At 47.1% G+C, this 21,638-nt stretch overlaps 1 protein-coding gene across 4 annotated transcripts in view; it reads left to right on the top strand.

Annotated features, from left to right (window-relative positions):
* Nucleotides 1-21,638, top strand: part of GAB2 (GRB2 associated binding protein 2) — a 149,363-nt gene that overhangs the window by 123,838 nt on the left and 3,887 nt on the right. For 2 of the 4 annotated variants that reach the window (XM_074372736.1, XM_074372735.1), the window contains exons 3-8: nt 5,608-5,851; nt 16,890-17,482; nt 18,652-18,746; nt 19,785-20,049; nt 20,918-21,008; nt 21,178-21,280. In XM_074372736.1, coding sequence (XP_074228837.1) covers nt 5,608-5,851; nt 16,890-17,482; nt 18,652-18,746; nt 19,785-20,049; nt 20,918-21,008; nt 21,178-21,280 — 1,391 coding nt within the window. Of the gene's footprint in view, nt 1-5,586; nt 5,852-16,889; nt 17,483-18,651; nt 18,747-19,784; nt 20,050-20,917; nt 21,009-21,177; nt 21,281-21,638 lie in introns of all 4 variants that reach the window. The other 2 variants (XM_045508943.2, XM_045508944.2) reach the window with 1 other exon arrangement.

Genomic DNA, 21,638 nt, shown 5'->3' with positions numbered 1-21,638 from the left:
GCCAGGGGTTAGCAGAGCCAGGCTTTGAGTCCAGCCTGGGCTTTGGTCTACCCTTTCTGGGTTCTGAGACCCACTGAGGCTTGGGGTGGGGAACTGATGGGGAAAGGCTAAAGACTGAAAGGGCATTGAGATAAGGGAACCAGTCATTCTTTGGCCAGTCACCTTTTCCAGAAACTCCCGCCAACCGCCCCTTTCCTGCCCCTGTTATCACCAGCCAGTGGACGGCTGGGCTGGGCTGGGCTGGGCTCCTCCACCGAAATCCTTCAGAGTTTTCCTGTTCTAGAGTTTTGCAAGGAGGTGGGAGGAGTGTTTGTATGCTGGGCAGGCTTCCCAGGGGTGATTGTGGAAAGGAAGGGGAGTGATTTTGTAGGGCCCTAAAAAGAAGCCAGGAAGAAGAGGAAAAAAAATAAAACTTTGTTTAAAAGAAAACAAATTGACTCAGGCATTTTCTGGCATTATCTTTCGTCTAGACTTGGAGACCGAAGCTCAGGCCAGAAGTCTGGAAATGTCCGTTTTCTCCTTGCTGTGTAACTGACCTTCCTAATGACCCAAGACATCATTACCGTGGCCTCACAGCCACATGCCCGAGCAGCCCCGCCACTTATTGTTTAACGTTTTCCTTTATCTTTACTATTCTTTCCTCCCCTCAAGAGGTACCCAGGCAGTAAAAACAAATCCTATGAACATTTTATATGAGTGCATGGATTTGATTTCACAGTTTTATCTCTTTCACCCTTCCCAGCAGCCCAGTGAGACAGATAGGCAGGCCAGGGGTTACCCTCCCAACTAGACAGGTAGGGAACAAAAGCTCAGAGAGAGACCCATCTATGATCACACAGGATCCCCAGGCTCCTGACTCCTGTCATGTGCTTGAGACCCACTCACTGTGAGGCGGAACTTCAGGCTGCGTGAGTCTTTTCACCCCAAACCATGAGTTCTTGCTTTTTTGTTTAGCTGAACTTCACACTGCCTTGCTGTGATTATGGGATGAAACCCTGAAGAGTGGGTTTGGAGGAGATACAGGGAACTAAAGATAGGAAGTGGAGAATGTCTCTTATTCAGTAAACTTCAGTAAGGAAGGGCTTGGTATTTACCAAGGGTTCAGTTTTCTCATCATAGAGGAAGTAAAGAAAAACTAAAGGTCACATGTTATGTAATTGGACCACTGTTAACCTCTTGTGTATACTCTACACTTCATACTTTGCAGAGGGCATATGCATGCATGTGCGCGCACGCGTGTGTAATTCACATACCATGTATCAGTGTTTTTTTGTGTATTCACAGAACTATGCAGCCAGCATCACATTCTAAATTAGGAACATTTTATGACCCCAGAAAGAAGCCTCATACACTTTAGCAGTCACTTCCCACTCCCCATTCTCACCCCAGGCTTAAGCAACCGCTAATCTACTTTCTGTCTCTGTATATTTACCAATTCTATACATTTCATAAATGGAGTCCAGCTTCTTTTCACGTAACATAAATCTTTCAAGGTTCATTCATGTTATAAGATGTATTTGTACTTTATTTTTATTGCTGAATAATGTCCCATTATACAGTAAGCTACATTTTATTTATTTATTGATCAGTTTATAAGCACTTGAGTTGTTTCCACTTTTGGCCATTCTAAGTAATGCTGCTGTGAACATTCGCATGTAACTTTTGTGTGGATGTATGTTTTCACTTTTCCTGGGTATATACCTACAAGTGGAGTTGCTGGGTCATATGGTGGCTCTGTGTTTAACTTTTTGAGGAACTGTCAGACCATGTGTCTTCATAAATTTATTGAGATGTATTTCCCATACCATGAGATTCACCCATTTAAGATACAATTCCATAGTTTTAGTATTTCCCAGCGTTGTGCAACCATCACCACAATCTGATTTTAGAAAATTTTCCTCACACCAAAGCAAATCACCATATTCATTAAGAGTCACTTTCCATTCCTGCTCCCCCACCCCCTGAGGCAACCCCTAGTCTACTTTCTGTCTTTACGGATTTTCCTGTCCTAGACATTTCACATAAATAAAATCATGTCATCTGTATTCTTTTATCACTAGCTTTTTTCACTTAGCGTAGTATTTTGAAGATTCATCCATGCTGTAGCATGTATTAGTATTTCATTCATTTATATGGCTGAATAATATTCCCTTGTATGGATATACCACTTGTTTATCTGGTTTCTACCTCTGTCATCCCATCATGTTCTCCCTGTGTGTCTCTGTTTTCTCTTCTTATAAGAACACCAGTCATTGGATTAGGGCCCACGCTAATCCAATAGACCTCATTTAAACTAATTATATCTGCAAAGACCTGGTTTTCAAATAAGGTCACAATCTGAGGTGCCATGAGGTTTAGGGGGACTCTTTTCAACACAGTAAATGCACCAAGGAATAATCATATGGATTCAGGTAGAAATCTTTTGAAGTTGAAAGCTGATGTAGGACTTGGGCAAAGTTGAGTGCTAAAACACCCCTGAAAGAACTTTTCTGGGACTGCAGGTCATTATGGAACTGACTGGTTTCATAGACATGGCTTTATGTCAGAGGAGTGGAATTCCAAGTGTCTGTGGGTCCAGCTCCTCCTAACCCTTACTTCGTCTTTTTAACAGACCTTGAAAACCTCTCTGATTTTGACCACAAGAAACAACCAGATGTGGATTTTTGTGCCAGTGGAAATTATTTTATTCATGCAACACTGTGAATACCTGCTATGTACTGGGACCGTTCTAGGCACCGGGAATATGGCAGGGACTAGAACACGCTTTGAGTACCTGTAACATGCAGTGTTTTCTCGACCCCTGATGCATGTCATCCTTCTACCTACCAGCTGTCAATTTGTAAATAAGGAAACTGAGACTCAGGTGAAATGATTTCTCCAGCTCTGTGAGTAAACAGACCGGGCCACAGATTGGGTTCCCTAGCCTGAGCTGGAGGCAGAGGGCCCCAGAGCTGAGGATGGGTCACTCTTCCTTTATGGAGACCCACACCCAAGCTCTCAACATAGGGCATGTGAAGGATAGACTGGGTGACAAGGCAGGATATGTAGGTTGTGACCAAATGACGGTGCTTGTCAGACTGGGGAACCTGCACCTCATTCTGAAGGGAATGAGTAGTCAGTGAGTGTTATTGAGGGAGTAGACGTTCTTCTGTGTGCTGTGTGTGTTTCATCAACACATTTTTATGGAATTTTGTCACCCACTGGGCTTGATGCTGGGGATAAACTTTCCCAAAAGAAATAATATCTCTGCCCTTACTGAGTTTATAGCCTAATGTATGGAAGATGAGAAAGAAGTTGGTATTTTCTTGAAATTCTGTCTGAAACACAAGGAAGTACTGGTGAGAAAAAAAAAGTTGAAGAAAAAAAATGGGAAAATGGTTTTTAAAAGAGAGACCTTTGTAAGTCATCCTGAGGATAACAAAGATCCACTGAAGAATTTCAGGCAGGGCAGTGACATCACAACAGGACATGGTTGTTGAGAAGCAGGGGAGAGCCCTAGATGATGCCTGGGTTTCTGGCTTGGAGAACCAGTTGGAGGGCTTCACTGAGGTAGGGGATGCAGGGAGAGTGGGAGTTCCGTTTAGATTGTTGAGTTTGACCTGCTTGTTGGACAGCTGGATGGAGATGCCCAGCAGACGTAGGGGTTTACAGCAGGGAGCCCAGGAGGGAGAACTGAGCTGGAGATTAAGATTTGCGAGTTGTCATCACATAGGTGGTAATGGAAGCCGTGAGAGTGGACAGGATACCCCCGGAAATTCCCCAGAGTGAGAGTGAAGTCGTAGGAAGGTCTGGGGCAGAACCCTGAAGGACGCCCCATCCAAGGGCTGGGTGGCAGAAGAGGAGTCTACAAGACCAAGGACAACGTAGAATTGCACCAAAGGTTGCAAACCCTTTGCACCTTCCTTATGTCTTCTCAGGAAGCAGCTTGCATTCATCCCTGGCGCCGTGGCTTCTCCATCCCCTAGCGTGAACCCTCTCTCCTCTGCCATTAGAGAGTTCATCTTGCAAGTCTAATGGAGTAGTGAAGCCATCGATTCTGTTAACAAACATCAAGTCCACTATGGGACCTGCAATGGGGACTCATTTTGGAGGTCAATACAGCTGTCAGTGGAACAGTTTTTCCCCAGAGGCCCATGGCTTTTTCTGTTGTACCTGGCAGAAATTGTCCTGCCCAGCATCAGAAGGGACTGGAGAGTCGTTAATGCTGTGGATCATTAATGAGCTGGTGATTCTGCCCAGGGCCGTGAGAAGGGTACCAAAATAGGTCAGCTAACAGGGAGTGGAAACAGAACTATATCCCCTATGAAATGCTTTGAATAACTGTAGAAAGCCACCATCACCACCACTAAAACATTATCCCCCACTAGCTATCACATCGCCAGAAATTACATCTGTAAACCTTTCTTTTGAACAAAAAGTTTTGCTATTGGAATTATTGTGTGCTGAATCAATGTTTTTGCTTATTCTGCAAAGACAGACTCAGGACTTTCTGTGTACCTGTGACCCTGGGTAAATGCTAGGACACTCGACGTAATATTGTCAGTCACTGTTCTTAGAAGCCCAGGGGCCAGGCAAGGAAGCAGGGTAACAGTGGATATAGTGACGCATGGGCCACGTGCTGTTGGCACCCAGAAAAATGACCACGTCCAGGAAGGTTTCAGAGAGAATATGATATTATGATATCCGTGTAGGGTCTTAAAGTCTGCGTATGAGTGCCAGAGGAGTAGAAGTGAAATCCAGGCGGAAGGAGCAGTATAAGCCAAAACAGAGAATCATAAAAGGGGCTGGTGTATTCATAGGCTGATGAAGCTTCCATGTGCCTGGGGTCCGGGAGGAGGAAAGCAGGAAATAGGTCAGACTGAGAAGGGCCTTGTAAGTTATGCTAAGGAATTTGGACTAAGCCTAGAGAGCCAGCCAAATGAATAATGCCCTTGGCTTGGGGCGTAGCACTCTAAATTATTATCTGTCTTTAATATCTTGCTTCCTTTCTAACACAACAGACGTGAGTTTAAGATATGAATTAAGAGAGGAAAAGACCAGTAGAGAGTGGTGAGTTGGGGAACATTGTCCTCGGAGGACTTGGAAGGGCAGGCAGGAGGAGCTGGGACCAGTCTTAAGGGACAGCTCCAAATACATTTGTGCTTTTACCATTAGTACAGTGACTCACTGTCCAGGGCTTCAGAGACGTCTTCAGGAAGCAGAGCTTCATTCAACAAAGCTTTGAGGGAGGTGATGACAGCAGGAGCCACCAAAGAGAAGGAAGGCAGTGGTGCTCACTGCCCCAGAGCCGGCCTTGCTGGACGGCTAGAGTCGCACTCCTGCACCATAGGTGGCCACGCCTCCTGGAAGTGGGGCAGCTACTGCCCAGGCTGTGATGGGGAGTGGCCTGCAGGCAACTCCAGGAGCAGGGGCAGGTCCAGAGCCTGGCACCACAGCCCTGCTCCCTGGGGGTGGGGGCAGAGGGGGAGGAGGTGTGTGAGGAGGAGGAGGATGCTGCTGGACCACTGCCTCTGCTCTTAGTATTTCCTCGTCTTCTGACAGCCCAGTTTGGGATGAGGACACCTTCCCTTCCTTTTTCATTCACAGGGCTCTTTCTCCTTTCCACAGACTCCCTGAGAAACATTTCCTCTGCCGGTCACGGCCCCCGCTCTTCTCCAGCTGAGCTCAGCAGCTCCAGTCAGCACCTTCTCCGAGAACGGAAGTCCTCAGCCCCATCGCACTCCAGCCAGCCAACCTTGTTCACCTTCGAACCCCCGGCGTCAAACCACGTGCAGCCCGCCTTGTCCACCAGTGCACCTCAGGAGTACCTCTACTTGCACCAGTGCATAAGCCGGAGAGCAGAAAATGCAAGGTAGGCGAGCGGGCGTCGGCTGAGTGACCACGCACAGGGCCCAGTACTTTTCAGTCTCTGCTTTGTGATTTTAAAGACATGGGAGAAAGCTAGTAAATCTTTTCCAGGTGAGCAAATACATAATTATTAAACAAAACATCACTGTGTTTGCTTTGGTAACCTATACATTTTATTGGTGTCATCTAGGTTGCTATACGGTGATAGTTGGACTCCAGAGAAACCTCCTACTATCAAAAATCATGCTATAGAAATGTTTTGTTTAATTTGGAAAAAAAGGCATTAGGGGCTAAGGTTTCAGAATTGACAAAATCAAAGTCAGTGCACTTGTTGGCCCTCAGAGGATGGCTATAAAACCTTAACGTTGTTGGATAAATCCGTATCTCACTTTTGTTCTAGATCTGCTCTGTCGCATGTGACAGCCACTCTTCAAATGTGGCTATTTAAATTTGAATCAATTAAAATTAAATAAAATTGAAAATTAAGTTCCTCAGTTGCACTAGCTGTATTTCAAGTGCTCAGTAGCCACACATGGCTAGAGGCTACCAAACTCAGTCATAGAGATAGGAAACATTTTCATCGTCACAGAAAGTTCTGGAGCAAGGACTCCCTGCTCGAGAATAATGGTTTGGGTTTTTCTGATACCACCAGTTCTCTCACAGGTATAGGCCTGTACATTTACTACCCTTTATTCCCTTCCTTTGGATACACCAAAGTGCAGAGCTGGTGGGCTTTGCCAGAGCTGGCTTCCAGTTGCTATCAGGACCAGCAGATTACAAATCATGTTCCTTAATTAATTAATTTAAAAATATCTAGTTTGTGTTATGAAAATTAAGGCAGTTAGAGAACTGGGTGCATTAATATATCCCACCAGAGAAGATTTTCATGTGTGATCTCACGTAAACCAGTCACACACACTGAGAGACCGCCTGGGTCGATCATTTATCTCCATTTCACAGATGAAGAAACGAGACAGCTAACGAATGATAGAAGTAGGACTCGAGCCCAGGTTTCTCCTTTCTGGTCCTGTACTCTTTTCTCTGCCCTGTGCTATTCTGGTTCCGGTTTTCTGAGCTCTTCCCGCACAACAGAGCCTCCCAACACTCAGTTTTAAGGCTGCCTCAAATACCCTTTCCTGAAGCAGCATGATTCATTTGTTTGTGAACTTTCACGAGTTCAGTCAGCCTCCATCAAGGGAGTTAGTGGCAGAACTAACACAGGCACCTGCTTCTCCTGAGCCACAGACCAGAGACAGTGCAGTAGAATGAAAAGCATTTCACAGGCTCTGGAGTCGGTCAGATATGGGTTCAAAATCAGGTGCCGCCACTTGTCCGTGACCTTGGGCCACTTATTTGACCCTCTTGACCTTCCATGTTCTTATCTGCAGAACGGGAATAATTAATTCCAAGGCTTACTCATGAGCGGAAAATGAGAAAACACACATAAGGCACCAGCAGGAGGTGCTCAGGACATCCTGCCGGTTGCTCCCCTGTGCCCCGTCCCCTTCTGCGACACACAGGGGTTCCCTGGGAGTAGAGGGTGTGAGTTCTTACAGTCATAATTCTAGTGAGAGACAGCGCTCTGTGCTAGTGCCTCTCACACGTTACCGCGCGTGTGGAACAGTGCAGGATTTCATCAAAATGCTGATCCTCAGTCAGTGGGCCGGGGGTGGGTCCTGAGACCCTGTCGTTTTGCAGAACTGCAGATGACAGCAGTGCAGACTATCTGCACGTCGCACTTTATGGAGAAGGCTTTATGTAATATTAGCAACTTCCACCACCTCGAGTCCCATGATGCTGCTGAACAACAGAGAACAAGTATATGAATGTCTCTGCTTGAATGAGCAGCTAGGGCCCACACCCTGGCTCTCTGCACCCTCACCCCCTCTGTAAAACCTCTCTGAATCTTCCTGACTGGAATTCATGCTTTCTCTGAATTCCCAGAGCAGTTTTTGATTCTCTCTCACAGCCCTTGGAATTTTCCACCTCGTATTGTGGGTTTTTATATTACTACATGACTGTGCTTTGAAGACAGGACTCAGGGCACACAGTAGGTGCATAATGGATATGTGAACAGCTCTGTGTTATGGAGAGATACCGCAGTAGAGGAGATGGGACGCCCCCTGCGGCTGGGGGAGCAGCTTTACTGCAAGGCCCCGATCAAGCTGTGCCTTTCTCTCTGTCTTTGTTTTTGCTGGTGTGGGCGTGGGAGCAAGAGGGTGATGAGCAGGATCTCAGGGAGAGTTTTAAAAAATAGTTAAGTTCAAACAGTGTTTGTAGAATTCCAAGCAGTGTTGGAGGCTGGGAAGGAAGCTTTTCTTCAACCTAAAAGAACTACATAGTTTCCAGTAGCAGTGGAGCAGCGTGCATGACACTAAACATGCTGTGACGGTTACGTAACCGTTAGAAACTCTGGAGAAAGCGTTGGAAAAAAAAAAAACTCTTTGAAGGTATTAAAGAGCAATCAAAAAGCAGTCAAGATTTGACTCTTAAAAGAAGGGACCTACACTGAGTGAGATTCAATTTATGTGGCTTTTCCTTAGAGGGGAAATCTTATGGCATCCTAAACGTTCGGTATGCAATGAGAAATTACTGGACAGCCCCCCCAAATTGTAAAAGTTGACCCATAGTCAAGAAAACTCAGGTCATAGAAACAGACTAAAATAATCTGGTTTTGGCACTAGCAGACAATTAAAATAATTGTGTTAATTGCTTTCATCTGTAGGAAGACAGGCTGAATAATGAGTAAAGAGATGGTGAAATTTAGGAAAGAGATAGAAACTTTGAAAAAGAACTTAGGAGTTGCAGTTCCTCTATGGCGGCAGAAGGCACTGCAGCCTATCCCTCCCACTAATCACAACTATAATCTCTAGGCAAAATACAGTTACCTGGAGACTCCATAAGTAAATGAAAGAAAACAGATTTTGGTGGGGAGGAGAGCTTGGAGAAGCGAGTTTCTTACAGAGGTGAATTTTGTGTCACTGGTGGATTTGTCCTGAGGGTGGGCTCCATCACAGAGCAGCACAGTGGGGCAGACTGCCTATTTAGGGATAGAAACCTCATCTTTCTGGTTAAAGGATCCAGAAAATGAGCTGTTTGGAGCTGGAAAGGAGTGCAGAATCCCACAGTGGAGGGAGCTGGAGAAAACCTTTTGTCATTCTGGATATAACACCATGCAAGTCTCAGGCTCACCCTGAGCTATCCATGTATGGGACAGACTCAAACCAGCCTAACAAGAACTTTGTGAACTAAACTGAGATTTTTAAACTACCACATACAGAAGGAGAAACAGAACTTACAGGCTGAACCTAGCCATTTTGATTGCCTGCAAAAACGAAAACATCAGTATTCTCCAGAGGATGCTAACAGAACCCAGAGCCTATGCAGCATAGTATCACAACATCCAAGGTACAGTCCAGAATCTCTCAGCATACAGCAAGTGCTCCCCCTTGCTGGCCTCAATATAACCGGTGTTGGAACTACCACACACAGGCTTAAAAGCCCACGTTGTAACGATATTCCATGTAATAAAGGAAAACACACTTGAACTTAGGGGAAAGAAAAACTCTAATCAACCCAGAAGTCTGTATTCTGCAAAAGTATTCATTCAGGAATGAAAACAAAAGTAAGACATTCTCAGATGAAAGAGAAATAAGAGAAAGTCCAGGAAATCTCATTTAAAGAAATGATTAAGTTAAAGCAGCATAGTGCCAGAAGGAAACTAAGATCAGGAGTGAAGGAAGAGCAGCAGAAATAGTAAATGTCTACATAATTATAAAAGACTATTTCCTCCCCCTAAGGTCTTTAAATTATATTTGAGTATTGAAAGCAAATGGTACGCATTGTCTAGTGGGGTTTTTTTGCCTAGTTTTATTTCTCTCCAGCCTGAGGAGCATCCTCTACGATTTCTTGCCATGTGACTCCCCTGGTGACATATTTTCCCAACCTTCATTTATCTGGAAATATCTTTATTTCACCTTTATTTTTAGCAATATTTGTGTTGGGTATAAAATTCCAGAATGATTTTTTTTTTTATTCTGGCATTCTAAAGGATGTCATTCTAATGTCCTCTGAACTTCATTGTTTCTGATGAAATTTCAGCTGTTCTTTTTATTCTTATTCTCCAGTATATAATATGTCTTTCTTCCCCTGAATAATTTTTGCCCTTTGGAAAAAAATTGTGGTTAAAATAGACATAACATAAAATGCACCTTCTTAACCATTTTTTTAAATACTTTTTTTTAGGGGGAAAGTAATTAGGTTTACTCATTTATTTATTATTAGAGGAGGTACTGGGGATTGAACCCAGGACCTTGTGCATGCTAAGCGTGCCCTCTACCGCTTCAGCTCTACCCTCCCCTCCTTAACCATTTTTAAGTGTTCAGCAGTGTTAAGTGCTTTCACATTGCTGTGCGACTAATCTCCAGGACCCTCTTCATCTCTCAAAATTTAAACTCTCCACCCTTAAACAGCTCCGCATTTCACCTTCCCCATAGCCCCTGACAATCTTCATTCTACTTTTTATCTGTGTGAATTTGGCTTCTCCAAGTGGAATCATATTGTACTTATCTTTTTGTAACTGGCTTATTTCCCTTAGCATAAGGCCCTCAAGGTTCATCTGTGTTGTAGCATGTGTCAGAATTTCCTTCCTTTTTAAGGAGGAATAAATATTTCATTACATAGATTTTCCACATTTGGTTTATCTACTCATCCATTGGTAGACATGTGGGTTGCTTCTGCCTTTTGGCTTAATAATGTTGTGTTACAATGCTGCTGTGAACATGGATTTATAAATACCCTTCAAGATTTCTTTCAATAATTTGGGGTATATACCTCCAAGTGGAATTGCTGGATCATATGGTAATTCTATTGTCATTTTTTGGAAGAATTTCCGTACTGTTTTCCATAGTGGTCACACCATTTTACAACAGTACACAAGGGTTCAGATTTCTCTACATCCTCTCAACACTTCTCTGTCTTTTTGATAGTAGGCATCCTAATGGACTCCATTAAGAGAACAAAATGGCAACCCACCAAATGTGAGAAAATATCCAAAACATATATCTGAGAAAGGATTTATTTCTAGAATACCTAAAGAACCACTACAACTCAAGAAGACAAACAACCAAATTTTTTTAATAGGCAAAAGATCTGAACAGACATTTCACAAAAAAAAAGATAAAAGAATGCCAGTAAGCACATGAAAAGATGTTGAAGCATCAGGGAAAGGCAAATTAAAACCTCAGGGAGATTTTGCTTAATCTCCACTAAAATGGCTAAAATAAAAAAGACTGACTATGCCAAGTGTTGGCAAGTATGTGGACGGGCTTTAATCATGCACTGCTTCTGACATTCACATTACATCCTAGGTTCTCTGGAAAAAAGGAGTAACGCTATACAGTTTACAGAGCACGTTTACATTAGTTATTGCGTTTGGTCTCCAAAGTAGTCTTATAGGCTCACTTTTGAGTAGAGACTGAGAGAGAACCTGCTCAGTCGTCTCTGCTGGGCAGAGACGTAAGTATCCTGCTCAGATTACTGTGTGCAGTCATACTTACTGAGGCTAATACCAGCCTTCTACCTGGCCCTTTTTACATTTATGAGGGAACTGGATAGTTACAGAGATAAAACCACGAGTTTTTTAGTATTGCTTTTACTACTACAGAAGTAGCCACTATTATTTCTTCAAGTACTAGATAATATGTGTTCTGGTTAAAAAGACTTCAGTTCTCAAAATCCAGCTTTTCTTTTGAGCTAAAATGAGTAACAATTCAGAATATTAAGTATTGCTAATGAAAGGAGTTTTGAACTGACACTGTCAAGACAAGCAGAATCCTTTTAGTTTTTGAAAACAAATTAGTTTCACTGGATTTATTTTTGCCCTCGAGCCTTTGGGGGCCTCATTCCAGATTCTAGCCACTCTCTGTCTTCTTATTTCAAGGAGGCTCTTAAACCTATAACAGGCGATATGTTGTGGTGAGTCATGCGCCCTGAAAAGCCCTAATTCTGATGAGGGTTGGGGGAAGTGAAATTTCAAGTGACAAAATTCCAGAATGACCCTGCAGTAGTATTCTACAGAAAGATGGTGGATAAAAAGTAAAATAAGAAATGTCAGTGGGGAACTTACCTGTGATCGTTTCTAAGGCTCATTCTCCTGGTGGCTTTGATTGACCAAAGGCAGAATATACCTAGTTCATTAGTTTCACTTAGTTTCACATACACAGCTTTTCTCTGTAACCACAGGGAGAAGGCAGGCTCGCTGCTGCAGCCAGAAGGGTTTGAGATGCAAAGACAATCTCACCTCTTAGAAATTGTGGGTCAGAATTTTCTGAGTTTTCTTCCCTCACAGGGAAGATCCATTTGGAATGAGTCAGTCGCAGATGGATGGTCTAAATGACCTCTTATATTGCCAGTGACAGGTACAGAACTATAAATGGTGGCCAGTTTACTTTCAAGCATTTATTATGTGAGGTTTCCTTACATGGGTGCATAGCTGTTAAAAATCAAACTGGGCCCTTCATCGTTAAGGTACTTGGAGTCTCTTAGAGTGGAAACAAGAGAAATCGTGGTGTTGTGTGTCACATAACATGTGACAATGTGCAAAAGAGCAAGTGCGAGATAAAGTGACTGGGGAAACCAGGAAATCATTCCTAAAAGCCAGAAGAGCGGCTTGGGGTTGCTATTAAGTAAGACCAAAGCATATGCAAGAGGCGGTGTGATGGCCCGGCCCACCAGTAGCCTCTGGAGCAGCTGGGGGCCAGGGCTGGGAAGGAAAAGCTAATGGCTCCAGGGGGGTGTTTTCTCCCCAAACCTCTCTGCCCCCAGGGAGCTCCCCTGTACACTTGTGTTTGAATATCTTCTTGCACTCTCTCTGCCATTTACTGTTTCTCCCGTCTGATGTGAGGGTAATACCTCTCTCTCAGAACTGTCAAGAGAAGTAAGAGCTCATCACACGTGGTGTGCCTGGCACAGCGCTGTGCTCGTTTTATGAGGCCTCTGTCAGCCCAGAGCCCTGGAAGAGAAGCCTTTCTCCAAATCCACTGCTTGCAGACATCTGTCCCAGGAAGGCAGCTCAGCGCACGGTGGTGGCACAGGCCTAGGAAAGGTTTAGGTGAACGTGGTGAAGGTCGCAGGACCTCTTGAGTGCTCAGAAGCCCCCCCTCCCCCTCCTTGATTCTTGCGCAGAGAGAGTGCACTGGAGCAGGGAGTCCAGAGACCTGGGTGCTGGAATCAGTTCTGCCTCCATCCTAGGATGTACCTTTGGGCAGGTTTGTTTCCCCTGTTCACCTCCATGCACCTGATTCTTGAAGCAGTGATCCGTCCCCCTCAACATGTGTCAGCACCCCTACTGCATGCTGGGGGCTATGCCAGGGGACAGGACGTGATCCCCGGCCTTCTGGGAGCACAGGATCTGGTGGGAGTGGGAAGACACGGACCCAGATAACTTTCACACAAGACAGACAGAGTAAGGAGAGTGTTATGATGAAAGCACAGAGTCCTGTGGGCGCAAAGGAGGAGAGTGAGTCAAGTGAAAAGGAGGTCCTTTGTGGAGCAAAAAGGCTTCTTTGGCACTTTGTGTAAGACTTTGATGCATCAAGGAGACATTCTAGAGAAAACCCTGCAAGCCTAGGGCTGGAGCTTAGAGAGTGTGGTTAGGGATGAGTGAGTAGTTCTGTGAGCTGGAAAGGAGATGCTCGGGTGCAGGGGTTGGGACATAAGCTGGTGTGTTCTGAAGGGGAACGGTTTCAAACTGCTAATCCAAAGGGTTCAGGCCAAGCTCAGGAGAGGGGATAGCAGCACCAACACTTTTCCTTATTTGTTTGTTTGTTTATACATTCATTTGCTTATTCATTCAACAAACACGTATTCACTGTTTACTATGTGACAAGCACTCATCTGGCTGCTGCTGAGAGGAAAATGAATAAGATAGAGTTTCTTTCCTCAAGGAACTCACAGTCTGGTGGAGGATACAGGTAACAGTGGTACGTAACACAGATAACTGTTGCTACCTGCTCCAGGAACGGAGTTGACCCAGTGATTGGTTGTGCTGGGAAGGAGAGGATGTAAGAAAGAGCTTCGAAAGGTGTGCCATCTGAGCAGAGTATGAGCTTGCCAGACTGGAGGAAGAAGCCTTCCAGAGAGCAAAGGCCCAGAGGCCTGACTGTCTGGGGCATACTGGGAACACTGGGAAGCTGACTGAGTAGATCATAGAGTGGGAAGGGGAACTAGGGAGAAGAGACTGGAAAAATGAGTTGGAGCTGGAATATGGCTTGGTCCTAACGGCGCTGAGACAGTATTGAAAATGACTAAGCCGGGAAGGGAGAAGTGTAAATGTGCCTAGGACAGAGGGGAGGTCCTGGGCAGATGGTGGCGAGACTCGGTATTAGCCCTTTCGTTAACGCACAAGGAGAATCAGGAGGACCTGAACTGGGGTGGACCCGATAGGTTATTGATGGGGTTACTGAGGGAGAAATCCTAAGGTAACTCCTGGGTTTCGGCTTGAGCGGCTGGTGCCTTTCCCCACACAGGAGTCAGGAGGAAGATGATGAGGTCATTCTCGAATATGGAGAGGCCAAACAGGATACCTGCGGTGCTCCCCACCCCTGCACCAGCTTAGTATCCTTCAAGCGCCCCCATTCCCATCAGGCCTGGCCCCGCCCCTCCACTGTCGTCTCCCAGCTGTACCTCCTCAAATGCTCGCTCCAGCCGGAGCAGCTGGCAGTTCCTTCAGCTTGCCAGATTGTGTCCCACTTCTGCGTGCCTCTAACCGGAACACCTTTCCCCTTCTCTTGCCTTTTGCCTGGCCAGTTGCCAGCGTCACTCAGAGGTGACATCTTTGAAGAAGCCTCCCCTGACACTCTGTACCATGGTCCCCAGGGAGGGTCGGTATAAATCTGTCAGCAGCCACTTACTAACCCACTTGATTGTAAGATTTGCACGCCTGTCACCTCCTCCACCACTGTGCCCCTTCCCCGCTTCCCCCTAGGGCAGGAGCCTTCTCTGTATCCATTGTGTCTGGCCCAGATGGAAAGTAGGGCGTCTGTTTTTTAAATAAACAAATCTAGATGGGAACATCCAACAGAGAGTCGGGAAGCCCAAAAGACAAAATGCAAGGCACCAAAGACAAACAGATATGAACAATGTGAACACCTGTGTCCACCATTGGCTCCCCTGTCCTCTGCTCCAGGCACTCTGTTATCTAGAGGCTAGATGTTTAATGACCTTGGCCATGGCTGCTGGCTTGGCTGTATGTGTGGAATGCAGTAGAAAGGGAGAGAGGATACGGAGAGCAAGGTCGGAAGGCCACTGAAGGCTTGGGGGCTGACATGGAACTCCCAGGCTTCAAGGATACAAGTGTACCTAGGAGAGAGCCTGGCTTAGACACCTGTTTCCCTTCCTCTTTCTAAACTGGTGGGCCTTATTTTCTATCACCATCTGGTGGCCACATCCACAAATAACAAGCTCCCCATGAGCTGAAAGACCTTGTAAACGCAGAAGTTCCATGACCGGCCCCAGAGGGCTAAGAGCTGCCCAGCTCCCCACCCCCGCCCTCAACCCCTTAGAGACAGCCTGCGAATTTGTACGTATGTGACATTTGCTTTATTCTGGTGAGAAGAGCCAAGAGTTTTGTTGTTGTTTTTGTTTTATTGAGTTATAGTCAGTTTACAATGTTGTGTCTGTTTCCAGCGCAGAGCACAGTTTTTCAGTTATACGTGAACATACATATACTCACTGTTGCGTTCTTTGTCACTGTGAGCTACCACAAGGTCTTGTACATATTTCCCTGTGCTACACAGTATAATCTTGTTGATCTGTTCTGCATATGCCTGTCAGTATCCACCTTTTCAAACTCCCAGCCTGTCCCTTCCCACCCCCGCCCCCCCCCCCCCCCCCCGGGAGAGCCAAGCGTTTTTTTATCAGATTGTTAAAGAGACACATAGTCTCCCGAAGGCGGAGGCCGAGAGTTGCTGCTGTGAAGGGTGGGCTAGAGCAGCGATTCCTCTTCTCCCCGCCACAGAACCCTGTGAAGAATCGTAACGTGAGAGAGAGACCAGCAGACCTGGATCTCTACCTGCTCAGAAGCCTACCTTCCAGTCTCCCAGGGCGTGAACACAGATTCCGGGCTGAAAACCCCACTAATACAGCCGGAGGGTTATGTGTTTCAGAACCAGACGGACCCTCGTGAGCCGCCGAGACCCACCAGGCCCCATCTCGGGGAGGGGGGTGCCTGGCGAAGCCCACCGGCAGTGACAGAACTAGCACAGATCCCTTTACCTCAAGGTCTTTCTACTTTTCAATCTTATGTCCCCAAAACCTAAATTTTTAAAAAGTAATCATCAAAACTTTTTCTGTCCTGCATATAGTTCCCAAACATGAAAACATTTTTCCTGTCGAATTTTAGTCTTCTGAAAAGAGAAATTTCCTCCCTCTAAATGCCTCTCAACAAACCATAGTACATGATGGAAAAATAAGTCTATAGCTTACATTTGAATAGTTCTTTATGACTTAGAACATGGACATGCGTCAGCTGACATGTTTTACAGTTGGAGAACCGAGACTCAGATAAAATGACTCGCCTGCTATTTTCTGGTCCCAGCTGAAGGGTTCTTCCCACCGTCTCAGCCTTTGTATACAAGTGTGTGTGTTCTGTGGTGTGCAAAGCAATGAACAGTGGGCAGTGTAACCCGCTTGTTGATATCTGTTGAAGGAGGTAAAACCAACGTCCGCAAATCACAGCCATCTGGGGAAGGGGTGGGGGATAAAGGCTAATACTGATTGAACACCAGTATATTAGAAGCATGAGAGTGCAATTTCTAAACAAACAACCTTCAAGGTACGAATTTAGTCACCATTTTTGCAGATGCATTAACTAACGCTCAGAAAGAAAACGTGCTTTGCCCAGAAAACCTCTGGCCTGCCAGCCTCCTCAGCCTGTGTGCTCCACACCCCTCGCTGCACAAGGTTTGAACATGCCCACTTGCCTCCCAGTGGGCAGTCCTGGCCTCCTCTAACCCCGATCCTCCCTTCTTTCTCTCTCTTAGGAGTGCCAGCTTCTCTCAGGGCACCAGGGCCTCGTTTCTCATGAGGAGTGACACAGCCGTGCAGAAACTTGCCCAGGGCAATGGACACTGTGTCAATGGGGTCAGCGGTCAAGTCCATGGCTTCTACAGCCTTCCCAAGCCGAGCCGGCACAATACGGAATTCAGAGACAGCACCTACGACCTCCCCCGGAGCCTGGCCTCCCATGGCCACACCAAGGGCAGCCTCACGGGCTCTGAGACAGATAACGAGGATGTGTATACCTTCAAGATGCCCAGCAACACCCTGTGCCGTGAGTTTGGGGACCTCCTGGTGGACAATATGGACGTTCCGGCCACCCCACTCTCAGCCTACCAGATCCCTAGAACGTTCACGCTGGACAAGAACCACAATGCCATGGCAGTGGCCACTCCTGGGGACTCAGCCATAGCTCCCCCGCCCCGGCCCCCCAAGCCAAGCCAAGCTGAGACACCTCGATGGGGCAGCCCTCAGCAGAGACCTCCAGCCGGGGAAAGCAGCAGATCAGTCTCTGCCGCTGCAACCATCCCCAGACGCAACACCCTTCCAGCCATGGACAACAGCCGACTTCACCGAGGTCAGTGTAAGCCCTTGCCGAGGCTGGGGAGAGGGGGGGCAGGCAGCCCAGGGCTTCTCAGTAGTGCACTTAAGGTCCCCCCGGTCAGTGATGCTCACAAGTTAAAGCATCTTCTACTCAGAACTTTCCCAGTTGGCCCTCCAGCACTGGAGGCCCTTAGACAACACCACCATGGCAAGAGGGTAGCAGACTCTGCCTGAGAGAAGTTCCTGTTCCACTAAGGAGAGAGAACATTCTTGATTAACCACAACACAACATATTATGGGTTTGGAGGTTCAAGTTATAATCTTTTATTAATTTATAAATCAAACCGAAGATTTCAAAAATAAATTTAGAAGCCTAGTCCAAACTGGAGCCAAACCTATGTGGACCAACAGACTAGTAAAATTAGTCCTACAAAATATTTTCTAAGCCACATTCAAATCTCTTTGGTTAAAGTCTGAAATTCTATCTGAAGTGTTTAAATTCTGTTGTCACTTATTTTCCACTGAGTAGTACAACTCTGCATATAACCTCCTGTTTGATGAAAAGGAGTAACATTGATTCCTTTCATTCTGCATCTTGCTTTATAGCTTCCGAAGCGTGTTCTTACCCGTCCTATTGTTTAAGACATGCAGTAGCCCCGAGAGTTTCAGGGGACAAAGCCTCGCTGTCTTTATGTCACACGAGGCACAGGTGGGACTTGGACCCAGGGTACTCTTTGCAGACTTCAGCTCATCACCTATTTGATCAGTCACTCTGTGCTGTGGAACTGAGAGGATGGAGACATGTAAAACATGTCCCTGCCCTTCAGAGAGCTCACGTCCAGCTGGGGAAATAAAACCAACGTGTATAAATTAGTCACACGTCCTTGTTACTATAGTATCTGTGTGAGTGATAGCTGCCCCAAGTGGGACAGGTGACAAGGGCCCTAGGAGTTAAAGGAAAGGCAGCAGTAGGCTGGGAGAGGTTCTCTGTAGAGGCTAACACTGGAGCTACATCTAGAAGCCTGGGCGGGACGTGGGAGCTGAGGCATGGTGTGATAGAAGCAATAACCTGTCATTAGAGGTTGAGACCCGCATCTTCTGGAGCATCAGTAAGACCCTGAGCAACACTGGTGAGGGGGTGGGGAAGTGTTGGCACGAGGATCAACTCTTGAGTGTCTGTGGATCTTCCATCCTCTGTCGTAGCTTCTTCCTGCGAATCCTACGACTACCCCCAGCGTGGTGGAGACAGTGCAGGCCGCTCTGCCGAGTCCACGAGTGAGGCAGTCAGCGCCTTCCTGGTGAGTGGGGTGTAGCTAGGGGTCCTCAGGCCAGCTCAGGTGGGTTAACGGTCACACCCACAGGACTAAAAACACAGCCTGAAAGAGTGAGGGCTTCTCCCTCTTAGCATCCTGCCTAGCTTCCTGCCTCCGTTCAGAACCTGGGTTGTTTTTGGAAAGTAAGATGCAGGGATCCTGGTCTGGAAGAAATTGCACTTAAGTGCACCTGACTTACAAGGCTCATCACTGTGGGTATGCAGGAGGGTCTAGACTGCAGAGGACCCAGGCTCTGGGGCAGTGGATCGCAGCAGCAGCCTGGCCCATGAGGTCTCACCTAGAGGAGGATGCAGTGTAGGGTGGTGCTCAGAGTCAGGCTCTGTGGCTGAATTACGGTTTTAAGTGCCGGATTCCAGGCTGCCCTCTGGACTGGGCTGATCACTGTTCTCCGGGGTGTCCAGCCCCAGCTAAGCTAACTAGGGCCTGGAAAAACTGAAAGTCAGGTACCTGAGGCAAAGGCAGCTTATAGTTGTATGTCTGGACAGACAGGGCAGGAGTGGAAGGGAGGCTCCGGCCGCGGTGGCTGCGTCACACAGCTCTGTGGCAGCACCGCCTGCAGCCTGGCGGTCACACTGAAAGCTGAGCTGTGGAAGCACACCTGGCCATACCTCACCTGCCGGGGCCAAGGCTTCTCTCACGCTCCTTGCCCTGCTCAGGTCCTGAGGTGCTGACCTGCCCATCATGAGTCTGAACTTGAAGGGAGGGCAGATCCCGAACTAAACCCATGCAGTGCATGGCTGATGCTGTCCTCTGAGGCATCTAGAAAGCCTCGTGGGTATTTTATACGAAAAATTTACCATAGATTTATACATAAACCCCAAAGGAGTACGGTGCTTGTTTCTTCCCGTCTCCTCCTCTGCCGTCGTAGTCGGTTTTCCCAGGGTCTGCCGTGTAGCTTCACAGGGCAGCTAACTCAGGCATGACTTTTCTTGCCTTGGGTACAACTTCACCCCCTTCTGGTTTCCTTTCACTAGTAACGACTGCATTTCTTTTCGCTCTTAGCCAGGGAAAACAGTCGTGGGCCGATCAGATAGCACCAATTCTGAGGACAACTACGTGCCCATGAATCCAGGCTCCTCCACCCTGCTGGCCATGGAGCGAGCAGGTGATAATTCCCAGAGTGCCTACATCCCCATGAGCCCAGGGCCCCATCACTTTGACCCGCTCGGCTACCCATCTACAGCCCTGTCTATGCACCGCGGCTCCAGCCGAGGGAGTGAGATCCAGCCACCTCCTGTCAACCGCAACCTCAAACCTGACCGGAAAGGTAGGTCCACTCTTTCCCTGGTCCATCTTGGACAATGTTCAGGGATTATTTGCATTCATTTAGGGATCAAGGGGATCCTGAAATTTTCTTGCAAGGAGGTGACAGCCTGAACCATCCCAAACTCACACACACACACGCACTCCAAGTTCAGCCCAGTGGTCTGGCACCCTAGGGACTGGCTGCAGGAATCAGGACAGGACAAATTCAGGTTCCAGTTCTGCCCCCTGCTAACATGTGACTGTAAAGAAATCCTTCTGTCTCTGAGCCTTCTTTCTTCTCATCTCTCAAATGGGAAGTATAGAACTTGACCTCCCAGAGATGTTGAAGGATGTAGGTAATAGATCTAAAAGTGCTTCATAGTGTATAATGCAATTCAGGGATGAGGGATTGTATCCGGCCTGGGCCTGCGCAAGGCGGGACGGACAGAGCAGCCTAGTAGGAGGTAACAGCAGCGAAGAGACCGCGGGCCAGGCCTTCAGACCAGGTGGGTGTGGGCTGGGAGCCTCATCTAGCACTGCCAGGTACGTGGCTTTGAGTAAATCATGTACATTCTCTGAACCCCCGTTTTCTTCTCTGTGGAATGGGGACAGTAATGCCTGCCTTCTGGGTTTGCTTAGGAGAAATCCAGAGAACAATCTGTTGTCAGAGGCCAGATTCTGAAAGTATGATTACCATAGCTTACAGTGCAAAGGATATGTAATTTGAAGACGTGATCCACATGGGCAGAGATCACAGAACCTTGCTGAGTCTGTGTCCACATGGAAAGATGTATAGATACATCTGTATGGATCTGTGTGTTATGTGTAAGTGTTTGTATGTCTGGCATTGTCATCGTGGGTGATGACTCGACTTTCTGTTCCTGCTGCAGCAAAGCCAACACCACTTGACCTGAGAAATAACACCGTCATTGATGAGCTCCCCTTCAAGTCACCCGTCACCAAGTCTTGGTCTCGGGCCATGTGAGTGTCTATTTGTAGTTGGAACGGGGCCATCGGGCTGGTGAATGCAACAAGTCACTGTCCCTGCCCTGTATCAGATCTTAATCTGATCTCAGAGAGCAGGGGTGTGAGGGCCAGGGCCCAGCGGGAGGCTGGATGTGCCCCAGGGTTTACTGTCTTTTCTCCACAGCCACTCCTTCAACCCCGGCTCCTCCCAATACTGCCGCCCCATCTCCACCCAGAGCATCACCAGCACGGACTCGGGAGACAGCGAGGAGAACTATGTCCCTATGGTGAGTCCTCTGGGGTCTGCAGTAATGACTGCCACCAAGGTCCCTTGGAGCCCACCTCTCACTCCCCTACTTGCCAGCTTGCTAACTCCCCCCAAGCCCTGGGGCACCCACATGATTTGTGATTTGCTACGGCAAAGCTGCCTTGAGCACTGTGGGGTCGTTATCAGAGGCAAAGAAGATGTGGTCCCTACCTCAAGGAGGCCACTGCCTTAAGGGGCAGAGGGCCTGCTGCGAGGATGTACCCATAGGAAGGGTGACTAGGACTTCAGGAAAGTGCCAGACAAGTCGGTCCTGCTGCCTCGATGAGACAAGACCCTGAAGCCACTGAGGAGCCTGGGGCTGGGGCCCTCTGTTGAGA

This window comes from Camelus bactrianus, chromosome 10 (assembly GCF_048773025.1).
Source record: "Camelus bactrianus isolate YW-2024 breed Bactrian camel chromosome 10, ASM4877302v1, whole genome shotgun sequence".
Lineage (NCBI taxonomy): Eukaryota > Metazoa > Chordata > Mammalia > Artiodactyla > Camelidae > Camelus > Camelus bactrianus.
This window is presented reverse-complemented; position numbering and strand designations above follow the sequence as displayed.